Below are 18919 nucleotides of genomic sequence, written 5' to 3' on the forward strand. Positions count from 1 at the left end.
TTTTGAAAGTTTGCATTTAGTTTTATTGATCAGGGTGGATACACTGCCCTCTACTGGCAACACTGAATATGACAACCCATTTAACATGGCGGCATCCACCTGCTCCCTGTTAAGACCAACATAAAGTTTTGGTTGAGTAATTTAGTTCATAGGTATGTTTAGCCGTTTTTTTGTGCGAATACGTGTTTGAACGATTTGTTAAGACCATTGTAAAAAAAAAAAACATTTTATTGCATTTAAGATTGCGGACTTTTGCTATGCAAGTTAGCCAATTGTTCTGTTGTTGTACATATATCGTCATTTTTATTATTTTTTTTATACCGTTGGAGGCTAAGCTCATGTATTTTATTTTGAAATGACAGTGCAATTCTGCATAGTTTGAAGAAACATTCGGGAGTATTATTTTGTATTCGCGTTTAATGTGAAAGTGCAATCTTTTCACACCTTTTTTACTCCTAAAATTAATTCTGCAACGCATTATATGTTCCTAATCCAATTTCTCGATTATTCAAGCGAGATGGATTAATCGACTACTAGAATAATCGATAGATGCAGCGCGACTGTAAAACTGGCCCCTCGCTTCTTTCAAAATAGTGAAAGCTCATAAAAGAATGTTTATAGTTCCAATTAGTATTAAATTAACAAGTAGAAGGAGGAGACTATTTTTAAATTGAACTAAGACTGCTGGCTCCTTAAATGTCTTCATCCCAGAGACGTAAGATTCATAAGCATATCCAAAGAGTGTACATGCCCTCTACTGGCTAATTTAGAACCTACAGGCATCAATAAGCCCGCAATTTGAGACAAAAAAATCAGGGCTCTGAGGATCGATGCGTATACATCCCGAGAATATATACTATTTTTCATTCTGATCCACGGAAAAGTGAGGTGTAGCCATTTTAGTTGGCATCCTCACTTGGAAGCAAAAAAAACAAAGCGGGTGAATTTTGGAGCCCTCCCTGCAGGTGGTCTGAAAAGCATCTGTCTGTGATAAGAATTTTAATTAGAATAAATTATATATATATTATATAATGAATTTTAAAAAGTTGAATACGTTTGCTCACATATCTGTCCTTCGCCGTGGTAACAAGTTTGTCTGTATCGAACTGGCAAGTTTTCCTTTTTTTTTATCTTTGGCACTCGTAGTTGAATTGTATTTGCCGTTAAGTTTAAATGTCACGTGACGCAGACGTGCTTCCAATATGGCTGCGTTGTCGCAAATCTCGCATGATCCCGTGTTGCTGTGACGTAAACGCTCGAGCCTAATTAAATAGCAAAATGTTCAAAATAATGTTGGCATTAGCATGTCGTCATAAACAATTTTTGTAGTGAATCTTGGCCTTGGCTGTGTGGAATTGTTTTCCATACAGTTCATGAATATTTAAAAAAAAAAAAAAAAGAAAAAAAAAGAAACCTTTCCAGACTCCATATTCATTCGTGTTTTTTTTTTTTTTTTTTTTTTTTACAAACTACGTTTTAGCGCCCTCTGAAGGCAATAAAGACATGTAATACCTCTCCGGAACACTAGATGCGCTGTTGTACCCACTGCTACTTCCTGCCTTTGTGAAGCCCATTTGTTTTCAATGCTTCCGACTCGGGAAGTCACTTGATTCCTCACCGTAATTGCCTTCGTTAAAATTCCTGGGTTTAGTATATACACGGAGGCATTTTGGCTATTTTGTTTCGCTGTTAAACAGGAATGCTAACTATATGCACCACTAGGACCGAGAACAGATGAAAGCAACGACTATTCCTTCCCAGGTGAGCGGCATACCCTGAAGAAGAGGAGTGCTTCTGAAATTCCCATTATGTTTTTAACAAATCAAATGCGGAGGAAAGGGCACGTTCGAAGGATTTAACACCCGTCATCCTATTTGATAGTTTGGTATGTATGAAAGTATAAAAAGCGAACTATTCCTTAAATTAATTAAGGAATCTACTTGTTACTTTGCTCCATCCGTCAGCAGGCACAATGTCCGTACAGTACACAATTGATATCCAGCTGACAGAGCTGGGCTTTCCCGACATCCTCCAGCCTCAGGAGAGCCTCTCCACATCATGTGATGACTCTCTATCACCTTGCCATTCTCCTGTTTTGACGAAACCTGACCCACACAAAGGAAGCCAGGTAGTCAAAGGGCAGTCACCCAGCCAGCTCAAAGGTCCACAGCCCCCTGCCTCACCAGTGATCCAGACCAGTGCATCAACCATGCTCGAGCCATCGCCGAGTGGACAGCAGATCGGTGGTATGGCGAGCTCCCCGAAGAAACAGCCGGTGTTAAAACGGCTACCGTCGGAGAGCGACTCTGAAGACAGTGATGTTTCGGTGAACTGCTTCCAAAATGAAGAAGAGGATGATGATGAGGATGATGACGAGGATCCGGATGAACTTGACAATGGTATGGCTGACCACAAAATGGTTTGGAAACCTTACTTTTAACTGCAAAACTGATAACTGAATGTCTACTTTAATGTGCCCTTGCTCCTTATATGGGGGTACAAGACACAGCCCTGCTGTGACTAATGAAAATTCCTTATCAATTGACGTTAACATCCTATAGATGCAACAATGTAAAACTCTTCACGCACTTATACCTTATTGGCCCGAATATAAGACGGCCCTAATTATAAGACGATCCCCTCTTTTTCAAGACTCAAGTTTGAAAAAAGACTTTTTGAACACCAAATTAATTTTTATACAGAAAATAATTACAGCACATCTGAAACAAATGAGTATAACAATATATTTGAGAGAAAAAGCATGTTATTTTGCCTCATTCAGATCTTAACACCTGAACATTTAAATATGTAAACTAAAGTGCACTCACATTCGTAAATGAATGGCTTCTGGTTTTTGAAATGTAAATTATTTTATTGTGATAAAACAGCAAAATTGCAATATGCATTAACCATCAAATTCTGACTTCTTCAACTTCATCTAACTGTAACTGTAGTCTTGAAATCTGAATAAGGAAAAACATTGCAATAAAATAATGCAAACTGGTTAAACTTGAGAGTAGCTGAGATCTGTCATGACAACACCGCTTCAATGATATCTGGCGCCATCTAGCATCGTGAATGGGTATGACGTCTAGACCGCGAATATAAGACGACCCCCTCTTTTTCATTCTTATTTCGATGCAAAAAATACCGTCTTATATTCGGGCCAATATGGTAATACTTTATTCCATCAAGATTCCATGAAATGGTACTTTTAACAAAATTTGTACGGTGCATGCAAAATGATATAAAGACTGTAACAGCCAAGTTTTGGCAAAGAATAACACACTGAGTTCCCCCTGAAATTGTTAATTTGTAGGTGGGCACAAATACTGTAATGGCGTACCGCAAGCAACACGTCACTTCCGCTCATTAATATTCATGACATTAGCTACTGTTGCTAAGTAGGGACAAGCCACCGTTTGTCCCTAATAGGAAATGAATGGAAATTGTGTACGAAGGAGATGTTTACAGAGCTAAAGCTATCAATTCTCTCCAAAAATGATGTGCCTGGTGCCAAATTGACTGGCAAAGATGTGGAAGAACATAAAAATGTTCAGGTAAAGAGATGGCTTTAGTGTCGAAGGCTGAAAAAGATGAAAAAAATGAGCCGACCTAAGCATAGCTTTAGCTTTTTTATCGACGCGACTGACAATTACATTCTCCTGTTACAACAAGCTATCCTTTACCATCAGCCCTGTCTTTCTTATATATCCTCTGGTTGTCCTACGTCTCTTACCGTTCTTGGGGGTAATTTAGTTAGCTTTGTGTAGCGATCGCAAATGCTACTCAGTGACAGCCAACGAACACTTTTAATTTTTTCATTGATAACACATCTTAATTCTATAATTTATTTACACTTCCCCCTTACTAAAGTTTTTTTTTTTATATGTATAACAGAAACGGTGACAGTGGCAGTCAGATACCATTGTAATTCTTTGCAGGTCATTCATTGTCAGAAGCAGTACGGCACAACGTTACGCTAAAAAAATAAGTTAAAAATAATAAAAATGGCTTACCTCTTTGTCCTCTGAAAAACTATGCCAACCCAACATAATGTTTACTGCATATGAAATGTGAATGGATTCACCGAGCTGGTGTTAAAAGTCCGCGCAAGTTGATTCGGTCTTCACATTTTTTCCTCCCGAGTTTTTGGTTTACGGAAACGTATGAAGAAAACATCCTTCATGTGTCGTAATGTCTATAGTCGTTTCTACAAGTTCCAAAAAAGCAATGCATGATCGGCATGTTCGTTTTTGAAAGATTACCGGAGAAAAGTAGCATAAATTACGTTGGGTCTATGCGAGGGCGGGTCTATAATGTCCCACTTCGGCTTTAATTCCGCTTTACGATGCAACGTCACGCTCTAAAAATAGCCTGCATGCGGTACGCCATTGAACAAGACATGTCCCGATCCGATCACATGACTGGAAATCGGGCCGATCGCGCCATTTTTCAGAGGATCGGAATCGGGTGAAAATGATCAGGTTTTTAATAGAAAAAATATATTTGTTTTTCTGCCTAATGCTCGTACCGACTCTCACCCTCCCTCCAGCGAGGCAGTGCGACCAAACTGTTTTTCTTGGTCACCAGTGCAGCTGCCGTTTGGTACTTAAAGTTAGCAATGAATGGCAGGTTTGTAGCTTTGATCTGGTCCGAGACGCCCCAGCAGCTCCATAATTAAAGGCGCAAATGTGGTCTGAAGTGTGCTGTGGCAATTCATTAATTGTGTAAGTTAGTCTGTGCAGGGTGAGCGTCAAAGAGAAGCGGTATCCGATCGGGGGACTCTATCGGCAGATTCTCAAAATCATATGACTCGGATTCAAGACTCAGGTGCAAAAATCAGGACATCCCTAAATTGAACAGTACCTGTTGCTGGTTCATTTAATGGATAGTTTACCTACTCTAGGCCCAATCTGTCACCATGATAAAACTTTTAATTACTTGAGCTAACAGGCAATCTTTGAAATAACACTTGGATTTCATATAAATAAAATGGTAAGATAACCATTTTAGATTCAGGGATTCCCCTATTTGAGGTATTTTTAGGGCTGTCTGATCGCATACTTTTGCATCTGAGTCAGAGTCACCTGATTTTGAGAATCTGCCGATACAAAGTCCTGATCCGATACCGAAAAACATTTTTTTATTTTTTTTTTATACTTGCCCACGCCCACCTTGCCACCTTCATAATGTGAATTATTTTTAAACAACAGTAACGTGGAAAAATGCTTGTCTTTCTTAAATTCTTCATTAAGTGAGTCCACTCAAATCCACTTATGCTCTGACGCTCACGCTGCTGTGAACAGCCTCTCACTTACACAATGAGTTGCCACTGCACACGTATGCAAGTTTAACGATGATTGACACATGTGTGCCTTTGATCGTAGCGCTGCCACGCTTCTCTGGCAAGATCAAAGTTACAAACCTGTCCATCATTGTTAACTTTGAGTACCAAATGCAAGCTGGACAGTTTGACGCACTGCTTAGTAGGAAGGAAGGTGAGAGGCTGTGTCGCTGTACGAGCATGAAGCAGAAAAACACATTTATATATTTTAAAATTACAAACCCGATCCTTTTCACCAGATTCCGATCCTCTGAAAAATGGCGCGATCGGCCCAATTTACAATCACGTGATCGGGACAACCCTAGTATTTTTTTCTCTTTTTATCATACTCTCTAAAAAAAAAAGCTGTTGTAAAAACATTTTGTATCCTAATATGGCTAATTTTGAATCATATCATCTTATGTGGGTAACACAAAGCTGGTTGGTCTGTGGTGCTAAGTCGGGGGTGCCCATTACGCCCATCGCAACGCCAGTGTGGGTAGCTCGCGACATTAAAAAAAAAATGTACATAATTATGTTGTATGATCAACATAACCTCATATGTTGCTCACACAACATTACTATGTACATAAAAAAATTAGGTCTGTCAAAATTATCGCGATAACGGGCGGTAATTAATTTAAAAAATTAATCACGTTAAAATATTTGACGCAATTAATGCACATGCCCCGTTCAGATTAAAATGACAGCACAGTGTCATGTCCACTTGTGACTTGTGTTTTTTGGTGTTTTGTCGCCCTCTGCTGGCGCTTGGGTGCGACTGATTTTATGGGTTTCAGCACCAAGAGCATTGTGTAATTATTGACATCAACAATGGTGAGCTACTAGTTTATTTTTTGATAGAAAATTTTGCAAATTTTATTAAAACGAAAACATTAAGAGGGGTTTTAATATAAAATTTGTACGAATATTTATCTTCTAAGAACTACTAGTCTTTCTATCCATGGATCGCTTTAATTTAATGTTAATGCCATCTTGTTGATTTATTGTTATAATAAACAACATTACAGTACTTATGTACAGTATGTTGAATGTATATATCAGTCTTGTGTCTTATCTTTCCATTCCAACAATAATTTACAGAAAAATATGGCATATTTTATAGATGGTTTGAATTGCGATTAATTACGATTAATTTTTAAGTTGTGATTAATTTGATTAAAAATTCTAATCGTTTGACAGCCCTAAAAAAATATATATATTTTAACCCCCCCCCTCCTCACAACAAAGTTAGCCAAGGCAAAATGATCATTTTTATTGTCTTACAGAAGACAAGAACGGCACAATCTCACATCTCAACTGTCCTTGTCCTCTTTACAGAGCCGACAAATTCTGGGGACCATGTCTGCAGTGTGTGCGGTTTGCGGCTGCCCTCTAACTTTAAATTACAGGACCACATGAACCTGCACACGGGTGCTCGTCCGTATTGCTGTGCAGAATGTGGCAAGCGCTTTTCACAGATCCATAACTACCGTGCCCACCTGCGCACGCACGGCCAGAGTAAAGCGGAGCGTCCACACTGTCGCATCTGCCTGGTGTCATTCGCCTCGCATGAATCTCTTGAGCACCACCTGCTTTCCAAACACTTGGAGGACAAGTTCTACGAATGTGACTTGTGCAAACGCGTGTTCACCACCCTGAAGGCCTGCGAGCATCACGTGGAGCTGCACAGAACGATGCCGGAGCTGGTCTGTGAAAAATGTGGTCGCCATTTCACCCAAGCCAGATCCCTCAGGCGCCATCAGAGAAAGGCGTGCCACCGGGTCTTCAAATGCACAGATTGCCCGGACACCTTCGGTACTAAGGACTTGCTCCTCAAACACAGCTTCTCCCATCTCGGCCTGTTGCCTTACACATGCGTAAGCTGCCGCTGTCACTTCCGCCTAGCCAAGCTGTATCGCCAGCACAAGTGCGAACCATGGCGCATACATTGCGAGGCGTGCCTGAGAGAATTTTCCTGTCGGAATGACTTCCTCCGACACAAGGAGGAAACTGGCTGCTGGGGCAACTGTGACATCAAAGGGGACGAGATCCGATGTCTTGAGTGCGGCCTCCGCTTCGGCACCACCGAGGAGCTAAAGAAACACGGCGGGGCTCACCAGAGGGTCCTTAAATGTGCTGAGTGCGGTAAAGGGTTCCGATCTGCCTTGTTGCTCATGTCCCACATGGGCGGCCATGCCGGCAACTCTCCCTGCCTCTGTCAGAGCTGTGGACTGGGCTTTCCCCATCAGCAGAATTATGAAAGCCACATGAAAACGTGTGGAAAAACACCCCAGCCCGCCAAACCTGCGGTAAGTGTTGATGACCACTACAACTTCTTTCCGCCTCACAGATTGTTCATCGAACAATTGACCTTTTTCTAAAGTCACATTTGGTTATCTAAGTATACGCTGAATGCACTACACCAAATACCCTAATTGTTGACCCTTCAGTAGCATCCCACATTGACCATTAACAAAGTTTTAACTCGCCTACACAAATCCTTACACAAATTCAGATACGTTGGGGCAAAAAGTTATTTAATCAACCACCAATTGTGCAAGTTCTCCTGCTTGAAAAGATTAGAGAGGCCTGTAATTGTCAACATGGGTAAACCTCAACCATGAGAGACAGAATGTGGAAAAAAAAAAAAACTGAAAATCACATTGTTTGATTTTTAAATAATTTATTTCCAAATTAGAGTGGAAAACAAGTATTTGGTCACCTACAAACAAGCAAGATTTCTGGCTGTCAAAGAGGTTTGTGTCTAACTTCTTCTAACGAGGTCCAACTAGGTCTAACGAGGCTCCACTCATTACCTGTATTAATGGCACCTGTTTTAACTCATCAGTATAAAAGACACCTGTCCACAATCTCAGTCAGTCACACTCCAAACTCCGCTATGGCCAAGACCAAAGAGCTGTTGAAGGACACCAGAGACAAAATTGTAGACCTGCACCAGGCTGGGAAGACGTAATCTGCAATAGGTAAAACACCTGGTGTAAAGAAATCAACTGTGGGAGCAATTATTAGAAAATGAAAGACATACAAGACAACTGATAATCTCCCTCGATCTGGGGCTTCATGCAAGATCTCAATGGTGAGCAAAAATCCCAGAACCACACGGGGGGACCTAGTGAATGACCTACAGAGAGCTGGGACCACAGTAACAAAAGCTACTATCAGTAACACAATGCGCCACCAGGGACTCAAATCCTGCACTGCCAGACGTGTCCCCCTGCTGAAGCTAGTACACATCCAGGCCCGTCTGCGGTCCGCTAGAGAGCATTTGGGATGATCCAGAAGAGGTCTGGGGAATTTGTTATGGTCAGATGAAACCAAAATAGAACTTTTTGGTGGAAACACAGGTTCTCGTGTTTGGAGGAGAAAGAATACTGAATTGCATCCGAAGAACACCATACCCACTGTGAAGAACGGTTGTGGAAACATCATGCTTTGGGGCTGTTTTTCTGCAAAGGGACCAGGACGACTGATCTGTGTAAAGCAAAGAATGAATGGGGCCATGTATCGAGAGATTTTGTGTGAAAATCTCCTTCCATCAGCAACGGTATTGAAGATGAGACGTGGCTGGGTCTTTCAGCATGACAATGATCCCAAACACAAAGCCAGGGCAACAAAGGAGTGGCTTCGTAAGAAGCATTTCAAGGTCCTGGAGTGGCCCAGCCAGTCTCCAGATCTCAACCAAATAGAAAATCTGTGGAGGGAATTGAAAGTCCGTGTTGCCCAATGACAGCCCCAAAACATCACTTATCTAGAGGAGATCTGCATGGAGGAATGGGCCAACAGACCAGGAGCAGTGTGTGAAAAGCTTGTGAAGAGTTACAGAAAACGTTTGGCCTCCATTATTGCTAACAAAGGGTACATAACTAAGTATTGAGATGAACTTTTGGTATTGACCAAATACTTATTTTCCACCATGATTTGCAAATAAATTCTTTAAAAATCAAACAATGTGCTTTTCAGTTTTTTTTCCCACATTCTTTCATGGTTGAGGTTTACCCATGTTGACAATTACAGGCCTCTCTAATATTTTCAAGTGGGAGAACTTGCACAATTAGTGGTTGACTAAATACCTATTTGCCCCACTGTACTTGGATCATTGCCATGCCAAACCAATGAGGAATGCAGTCAGGTTGAAACCAATTTTTATTAAATGGACTGTAAATTGGGAGTCAAGATTATTAAATCGATTGATTGGACCAAAGAAAAGAATATTGCTAAAAAAAACCTGCCAAATTTGCATGAAGAAAAAAAAGTTAAATCTATGTAAGGGTTAGGGCTCAATGACATTGGAAAAAAATGACATTGTGACTTTATGGGGGTTCGCAATATATATTGCTATATGCAATCCAGAAGAATTTTCACCAGATGACTTGAATACCTCTGTTGGGAAGACTGTGGTTGGTTCACCTTGACCACATTGTATTGATATAATACAGTTTAATCCATGCTTAAAAGTGTTCCTCTGTGAATGATGAAGATTTCTCTATATAAAAGGGACATGTGTTGACATGTTCAAACGATATAGCGTACAGATCTAGTAAGGGTTCAAAATGAGTAAAGGTAAGGCTAGACCTTCAGGTTTGGTTTCCAATGTGTTGATATGTCCACTGACTGTGCTAAATGTCAGTCAACTCCCTCTAGCCTACTTGTTACGGTGTGGAAAATGGATGCTCCCATCAACAGTGTAGCAAACGACAATGCTATCTTTTTGAGCCACATTTTATATTACCACAATTCTGGTAGGAAATTCAGTGAGTCCTTAGCAAAGTTGTAGCAGGTCATATCATATCTTGCCTTTGGGGGTTCCTATGGTGCTGTGTCACACTCGCAGCCAGCTGTCTGTTTCATCTTGCATTATTTATTATACAAAGACCAAATAAAAAAGCTCAAAGACACCTGCGGTAGTGATATATTTGAAGGGCAGGGGTTGTAGGCTGACACTTGTAGGCATACCTGAATGTTCAAACATGCTGAATGTTACCGAGAGCCCTGTGGCCTATACTACGAACGGAGTTCAACCTCCCCAGAAGTAATCCTGCCTACCAGCGGGTAACCGGAGCTGACAAAACCTGGTTACGTAGTTTGTGGTCAATCGGTACTACAACGCTGATTATGAGGTTGATTAGTCAAACCTGTGTCAACCCAGTCAGAGTTACTGCGCATTCATGTAAAAGGGGGCGGAGACCAAAGTCAAACACTACTTGTGACGATGGCACGGGCACATTACTTAACGGAGGAGGAATGCGCGATAATCATGCGGTGTTATGAGGAATTAAAATCCTCACCACAAAAGTCAACACCGCTTCAGCAAATAGGGCATGACAGGTCTGTTGGCGGCAAATTACAGACCGCGTGAATGCGTAAATATGCCAGTTTACTTATGTCCATGAAAACAAATACAGCCTGCTGTCAGGACAATAAAATAAGATTTGGTACATTTACTGTAAGAAATAATTTATCGTATGTGCCTCACCACATGAGGCAGGATGATTGTATGTTTAGTCCCATTGACTGTATGAGTATATGAGTCCTTTGAACATCTTCAGAGTAAAGATTAGATCGGGCCAAAAAAATCCGTCCCAAGCCTGATCAATTAACTTGATTTGCAGGCCCAAGCCAGAAACCCCCTTGAAATTTTATGTTATATTTGTGAGGACTCAGGAGAAGGAAATGCGGGGATGCGATGCGTGGTTGTGTTTTGTGTGATCACATCTGTGACGATGCCTGTGCATAATGATAATAAATTAAAGCCCGTGTTTTGTAAGAAATTCTCACTGTTAAAAAAGACTATAAGATGCATATTCAATAAACATATCTTTTATATTTGTGTGTCTGCTCTATCAGGCGGATAGTGGATTTCACATTTATTTTAATCTCTTCGAGTTGGCAGAAAAAAACGCAAGTTTTCTCAATGTTTAAATAGTTTACATATTTTTATGATTATTATAAATGCATTTACACAACGAGATAACTGGTAGTATATCGTGATACTTTGTGTCCCAAAAGGTTATCCAATTGCTCCTGCTAAGAATCGAGATAATTTAAAAAAGGTGTCAATGTCAAAAAATAAAAAGGAACCAACAAGTTGCTACCAAAATCTTCCCCCATAAGAGTGTCTCTGTTAACCTCTAGGCTGCATTGACGGTGCATGACGCCCAATCCATTTAGAGTGGGAACGTTCGTTCATTCGAAACCAGAGCATTCAGTCATTCTGTCCGATTTTCAGGGCATTTACAGGTCACTTGCAGTTCATTTTAGGGAATTTACAGGTCATTTCTTCTTGAGTTTGACTTACTGCTTATTCATTTGGGTGATTCCCAGGTCACTTTTTGTTTTGTAACTCGAAATAAACAGGAAGTGACCATAAAATACCCCAAAATCAACAGGAAGTAACTGAACATCAACAGGTAAATGACCTTAAATGGCCCAAAATTACCTCATTGCCTGGCATTGGCTGCTACTGACGGCCATAGACGTTCAATCCGTTTGAAGTGGGAGGGATGGCAGCGGATGAACATTCCACCCTCCCAGTTCAAATGGATGGGACGTCTACTAGTGATAAACTATCTAATTCACAGCAGAAGCTTGTTTTTCAGTTTTTTGGGTTGTTTGTCGAATGTCCTAAAATGATTTCCTGACTAATGTATCGCCATATCGTCAGATCATCGTTATCGTGAGCTTTGTATCGCGTATCGTATCGTATCGTATCGTGAGGTACCAAGAGGTTCCTGCTCCTATAAATAACGCTGGAAAAGTTAAATATATTTCTCGTATGCGAGTAAAGGTCCACATTCGTTTACATTCAGCGAAGCTGACACAGGTTGCTGTATAGCATTTTCAACAATAAATTTGACGCGTTTCCATACCTCACTCCTACCACTTTCCGAATCGCACGGCATACAGTGTTCTTACTCGATTATTCAGCATCATCGATGGAATACATATATTGTCCGCTGGCAAAATAGCGCAAGGACAGGCACCGTGGCGCCTCCAGAAATTTTTCATAGGGGTGGCCAGATGGGGCCACTTAAAATTTTGGGGTGGCACACCAAAACTAAAAGCCATAATTTCAGGGTCTTTCATTATATTATTGCAGTAAAAAGGTCAGGGGAAAACTATCAGAAAGACTTAAAGACACGCCTACTGATATACTGTGGTGTATTGTGTAATATTTGATGTTACTAATGATTTCATGTGCAAAGTCCATAACTGTCCAGTCAACATTTTGAGTTCCTCAACAATTCTGTTTTATTGTGTTATGTATATATTAGGCATAAGGTGTACATTTCACAAAACAAAATAAATGCATTCATATGGGATGAAATGCGTAACTGATGCTACAACAATCTAACGATATACTGGCAAGCGGGGTGGCCAGTGGGGTGGCCGCCCCCTGGTGGTGCCACTGGACAGGCACGCATTCTGCTCGATTGTGAGGGCCTGACTTCGGCAGGTTACGTCAGAGACGTTCGCCTTTATCAGCTGGCACAGGTAACGAATTCCCTCAGCTGAAAATCTATGTCTTTCATGGAAAACATCGTCCAGGTACGCCAGCGGATTCTGGCGGTCTCCAAAAACCCATGCCCTCCGAAGAGAGCCCCTCAAAATCCGCGTGCCAATGTCGTGCGATTGTCCAGGTATCCAGGGGTAGCCAACTCCGGTCCCCGAGGGCCCTTATCCAGCTTGTTTTCCATGTCTCCCTCCTTTAAAACACCTGAATCAAATGATCAGCTCATCCACAGGTGTCAAACCGATTCCAGAAAGGGCCAAGTGGGTGCAGGTTTGCTTTCCAACCAATGAAGAGGAAACCTTTTCACCAATTAGATCTTTTACATATGTAATCAGTTAAACTTTGTCAGGTGCTGCTTGTTTCAGCAGGAAGTTCATTAGTTAAACTCTGCGCGTTATCGGTTGGAACAAACTCCAGCACCCACTTGGCCCTTTCTGGAATCGGTTTGACACCTGTGAGCTCATCAGTAAGCTCTGCAGAAGCCTGATAACGATCCTGATTATTTGAGTCAGGTGTGTTGGAGGAGGGAGACTTGGAGAACAAGCTGGATAGGGGCCCTCGAGAACCGACGTTGGCTACCCCTGAGGTGCGCTGTCATTGTCAAGAGGACGAGTCCGCGGTGGAATGCTGTTTAAATAGAGCGTGGTTAATTGGAATGCTGGGGTTAAGCAAGATCTAACTCTGAGACGACCAGGTTTGACGTGGCAACACTCCCTGGTTCCAACATATCCACCTTTCGTAGTCCCGGTTAGTTGGGAAGATAGCCTGCACGTGATGAAGTTACTCTCGAAGTTACCCTGCTTAAAGGTTCTGTTGACAGGTTGTTCTCATTAGAAAGGGAAAATTTGTTGATATATTCAATACATTTTTTTTTTTTTTTTCCAGACTCATGCAAAGAAACACCTTTTGTCAAAGAACAGCAATCTTAAGATGGCTCCCTCCTCAAATGACACATCCAGTCCAGCACCAGCTCTCCCTGAGCCTACCAATGCGCAAAACACCACCACTTCACCTGCCACCAATTGTGCTGTTCTACAACTCGGGACACAGAACCCTTCCAACTCAGATGGCTGCTGGAAGCTAACCCTAGATAAACTACCGCCACCGGGTTCTAATCTCCTTCTCTTTGTTACCGCGAACACAGAGACTTTGACATTTCCGCTCTCACAGGCTGTCCCAGCAGTGCACCAGTCTCCCAATAGCCAGGATGCTGATTGTGAACCGATGGATTTATCTAAGAAAGAATCCAATTCCATTCAGAGTGGCGTTCTTCCTGCAGTGATCAAAAGTGAACCAGGAGAGTTTGACGTGTCGGGAGAGGCGACGAGACAAGAATTGAATGCTGACTGCCTTATGGATCTCTCAACAACATCTAGAAACAAAACTGAGCCTCACTCTGCTGACTGAAATCCATATGGAGGCTGACTTGTCATGATCTGCATGTACTAAAACAAAAACTCGAAAGAGATGATATAACGATATTTTGGGTTCTTGGTAACACTGGTGGTGTTTAGGTGAGTGCTTTCTTATGTTCTTTTGTCAAAACCATTCCTACCTTTGTTATCTTTTTCTATTTATAAAAAAAATAGGGGAGTGCTAAATGGTACCGTTACAAGTCTTTGTTTTTCTTTTCCATTTAAAAAAAAATTTTCATTGTGAGTGGAATTACATAGCACATATACAGTGGATTTCTTATTATTTTGCTATACTTGAAATATTCGATGTGTACATCAATGTTACGTTTAATAACATTTTTACACAAACCCTGATAGCAGATCGGTAGTTGTGACATAGCGCTTAAAAATCAATGTTAATAGGAGAAAAATGATGTACAATTGTGATGTTTTACTTGGGGGTGCATAACCTTTCTATTATGGCAGTTATGATAAACCTTTCAAAGGCCTCTTCTGTATGAATGATGAAATTAGATAAATGTTGGATTGAAAGAGGCCATGTCTAGACTTAGCAGTTTTTTTTTTGTTTGTTTTTTTTTAAACCGAGGATGCTGTGCTACTCCGTCGGGGAAATAAATCATACTTAAGTCCACACCAGCAGGTTTGTAGTAAAAAATAAAGTTCCACAGCCAACTGCATTCATTCATTTTTTAGTACATTCATAACAATGGGTGAAAAATAATTGTCTATAATCCCCCATTCTCAAATGGGTTCTTCAAAATAAACGGAAGCCAAAAAAAGCACAAAATTTACTCCAAATGTAAACATTGGGCTCATGTGTGACGTAGGGACAAAATTTGTCGCAGTCAGTGACGTTTCCACAGTTAAATCTTCAGTTGTCAGTGTCCACATGATGGCACCACAAACGAAGAATTCGCACATCTTCACTTTGGACACAGTTTTTAAGAACCCTCGTTTAAATATGCGTATGCGTATGGATGATAGGCCAAACCATAGAAAACGTTTTTTGCCAAATACCCTGCTATGTGTAGACATGGCCTGAGTGTGACTGTTGTATGTCAGGGGGATCTATAACCATAGTCTTCCTAAAAAAAACACACAGAAATGCAGGTTTACTGACATTAACATCAGTCCATTTTATGTACTCTCTACTCAGGAATAGTGTTTGGGATTTTCATGGTATTGGATGTGACATTTCTTAAGCAACATTTGTTGCCAGGTGTTCATCACTGATTTCATAAATTAACATGAACCTTATTTGTGGGGAAGATTATTTTTATGTTTTGATTTATATATGACATTTGGCCTTCTAGACCAGTGGTTCTTAACCTTGCTAAAGGTAGCGAAACCTACAAGTGTCACATGTGTATTCGCTGAACCCTTCGGAATTAAATAATAAAGCATTTTTTTGAAATTCAAAACCAATATATCTAAGCTAGTAAGCTAATTATTTAGCAAATCCCCATTCGAAATTCTTATTTTGACAGCATGTTTTATAAACAGGTCAAGTGCGAGTCAACCTTCCACTGAGCAAATAAGTTCCCCACGCCATTAGTTTGAGGACTAGCATTTAAAATAAATGGATTAAACTTGTAAATTGGGAGCAAATCAGTCCAAAACCTGGTCTAAAAAGCCACTTTGTCTGAATTTAATCAGCGTACGAAAATAGGGTTTTGAGTTTCTTTACCTTTGCCGAACCCCTTAGACTTACTCGCCAAACCCCTGGGGTTCGACCGATCCCAGGTTAAGAACCAATGTTCTAGACCAGGGTTCACTAAACCCGGACCTCGAAGCCACTTTTCCAGTGGTGTTTTCCATGTCTCCCTCCTCCAACACACCTGAATCAAATAATCAGGATCATTATCAGTAGGAGTGGGAACCTCTTAGTACCTCACGATACAAGACGATTTGCGATACATAGCTCACGATAACGATCTGACGATATGGCGATCCAACGATTATCGATACATTGGTCAGGAAATCATTCGAGGATATTCTACAAACAACTAATAAACAGAAAAACAAGCTTCTGCTGTGAATTGGAATGAGTGTATCACTAGTAGACGTCTAATCCATTTGAACTGGGAGGGTGGCAGCGAATGAACAATAGTTCATTCGCTGCCATCCCTCCCACTTCAGAAGGATTGAACGTCTATGGCCGTCAGTGGCAGCCAATGCTAGGCAATGAGGTAATTTTGGGCTATTTAAGGTCATTTACCTGTTGATTTTCAGTTACATCCTGTTGATTTTGGGGTATTTTACGAGCCACTTCCTGTTTATTTTGAGTTACAGAACAGGAAGGGACCTGGATATCACCCAAATGAATAGGCAGTGACTCGAACTCAACAGGAAATGACCTGTAATTGCCCTGAAAATCGGACAGAATGACTGAATGCTCTGGTTTCGAATGAACGAACGTTCCCAGTCTAAATGGATTCGGCGTCGTGCACCGTTAATGCTGCCTTAGAGTAGGGTTGCAGCTATTGATTATTTTAGTAGTCGATTAATTGATGAACTAGTTAGTTCGAATAATCGAGTAATCGAATAAGGAACATGAAAAATTAAAATGCCAGAGCTGAGCCACAAACGGTATTTAAAAAAAAAAATAGGGATCCATGTACAACAAAAGAAAAATTGACTAACTTACATAGTAAAAGTCCGCTAGCTTAAATGCTATAAAATGCTGTTTTTTTTTGGTTTTGTTTTTTTTCTTTTTTACAATACTCCTAACAAATGGTTTAGACACATATTCCCACAAAAAACGGTTAAATATACCTCTGAACCAAATTACGAATGCATTAAAAAAACATGAGCTCAAACAAAAACTTTCGTTGGTCTGAACAGGGAGCAGTTGGATTCAGCCATGTGAAATGAGGCAGACCAGAGTGTAGTGTGTCCACCCTCATCAATAAATCAAAATGCAAACACTATTACAACGCCACTTTAATTAAACGAATACCTGAAGCAACAAAATTTAATTAATTTTTTTCTAAACAAATACTCGAGTTAATCGATTAATCATTGCAGCACTACCTTAGAGTTAACTGAGACACTATGATGGTGGAAGATTTTGGTAGCAGCTTGTTGGTTCCTTTCAATTTTTTTCTTAGACATTGACACCTTTTTAAAACTATATCTCGATTCTTGGCAGGAGCATATCGATAACCTTTTGTGATACAAAGTATCACGATTAGGACTGTCAAACGATTAAAATTTTGAATCGAGTTAATTACAGCTTAAAAATTGATTGTAATTAATCGCAATTAATCGCAGTTCAAACCATCTATAAAATATGCTATATTTTTCTGTAAATTATTGTTGGAATGGAAAGATAAGACACAAGATGGATATATATATTCAACATGCGGTACATAAGAACTATTTGTTTATTATAACAATAAATCAACAAGATGGCATTAACATTATTAACATCCTGTTAAAGCGATCCATGGATAGAAAGACTTGTAGTTCTTAAAAGATAAATGTTAGTACAAGTTATAGAAATTTTATATTAAAACCCCTCTTAATGTTTTCATTTTAATAAAATTTGTAAAATTTTCAATCAAAAAATAAACTAGTAGCCTGCCATTGTTGATGTCAATTAATCCTTACACAATGCTCATGGGTGCTAAAGCCTATAAAATCAGTCACACCCAAGCGCCAGCGGAGGGCAGCAGAACTCAGCAAAACACAATTAACAAGTGGGCATTTCACTGTACTGTCATTTAAATCTGTCTGAGCGGGGCATGTGCGTTAATTGCGTCAAATATTTTAACGTGATTAATTAAAAAAAATAATTACCGCCCGTTAACGCGATAATTTTGACAGCCCTAATCACAATATATCACCATTTCGATATTTTGTCACACCCCTAATTATCAGGCTTCTGGAGAGGTTGCTGACTACATAATCATTTGATTCAGGTGTGTTAGGGGAGAGAGACGTAGAAAACATGACAGGATTGATGGCATCGAGGTCCAGATTTAGTGAACCCTGTTCTAGACGGTTGCAAAAAATGGAAAAAAAAAATACTGCCCAAGCAAGTACTTGCTTACTACATGCTTTTAAATATACTGCATAGTCAAGCATTTTATATTTATATGTGTATTTTTGAAGAGAGTATTTACTGGCACGAATCGCATTAGGATCTGTACAATTTGCCCTTTACAAATGTCACCAGTTTTGATCACTGTATTCGTTTAACACTTAAATTTACATATATGTATTTACACACACGCATGCATTTTGCTTGGTTACATGAGGCATATTAGGATAACACATTAAAGTAACATTAATACATAGCACCCTTTTCAAAATACACTTCTATTTAAGGTTTCTGGGTAGTGCTCCAATTGACTTCCGGTCACATGCTTTGACAGTAGGACGTTCAACGTCACCCAGTTGATCGGTATCTTACATAGACCAAGATGCCAAACAAGTCCTGTAAGTCAATTGGGACGGCCGTCATAAATTGTCGGCCATTTTGGGTCAGTGCCACTAATCCCTGGCAGTGGAGCGTTTGAAGCTACCCACAAAAATCTAATTTAGATTTATTTAAAGAGCCATCTTGAATTATAGCCTATAAACCAATTAGTTTGAAAATCTGTCAAGTTATGGTTTAGTTAAGAGAGAGGAAATTACACC

At 40.2% G+C, this 18919-nt stretch overlaps 1 protein-coding gene across 2 annotated transcripts; it reads left to right on the forward strand.

Moving 5' to 3' along the window:
• The first annotated feature begins 1547 nt into the window (after positions 1–1547).
• On the forward strand, positions 1548–15683 carry wu:fe05a04 (zinc finger protein 79). 2 transcript variants are annotated; one of them, XM_057833299.1, is made up of 4 exons: positions 1548–1885; positions 1965–2399; positions 6668–7638; positions 13746–15683. In XM_057833299.1, the coding sequence occupies exons 2-4, from the start codon at positions 1973–1975 to the stop codon at positions 14265–14267; spliced, it is 1920 nt and encodes a 639-aa protein (XP_057689282.1). In that variant the 5' UTR covers positions 1548–1885; positions 1965–1972; the 3' UTR covers positions 14268–15683. The 2 variants fall into 2 exon arrangements, with proteins under 2 accessions (XP_057689282.1, XP_057689283.1); XM_057833300.1 differs by having other exon boundaries at positions 1968–2399.
• Positions 15684–18919: the final 3236 nt, after the last annotated feature.

Source organism: Corythoichthys intestinalis, chromosome 4, assembly GCF_030265065.1.
Source record: "Corythoichthys intestinalis isolate RoL2023-P3 chromosome 4, ASM3026506v1, whole genome shotgun sequence".
Lineage (NCBI taxonomy): Eukaryota > Metazoa > Chordata > Actinopteri > Syngnathiformes > Syngnathidae > Corythoichthys > Corythoichthys intestinalis.

Bases quoted from the DNA above. Each gene is read 5' to 3' on its own strand.
- wu:fe05a04 (XM_057833299.1), top strand. From the start codon at position 1,973: ATGTCCGTACAGTACACAATTGATATCCAGCTGACAGAGCTGGGCTTT. The intron at 2,400-6,667 runs GTATGGCTGACC...TCCTCTTTACAG, and splicing joins TCCGGATGAACTTGACAATG to AGCCGACAAATTCTGGGGAC. The intron at 7,639-13,745 runs GTAAGTGTTGAT...TTTTTTTTCCAG, and splicing joins CCCAGCCCGCCAAACCTGCG to ACTCATGCAAAGAAACACCT.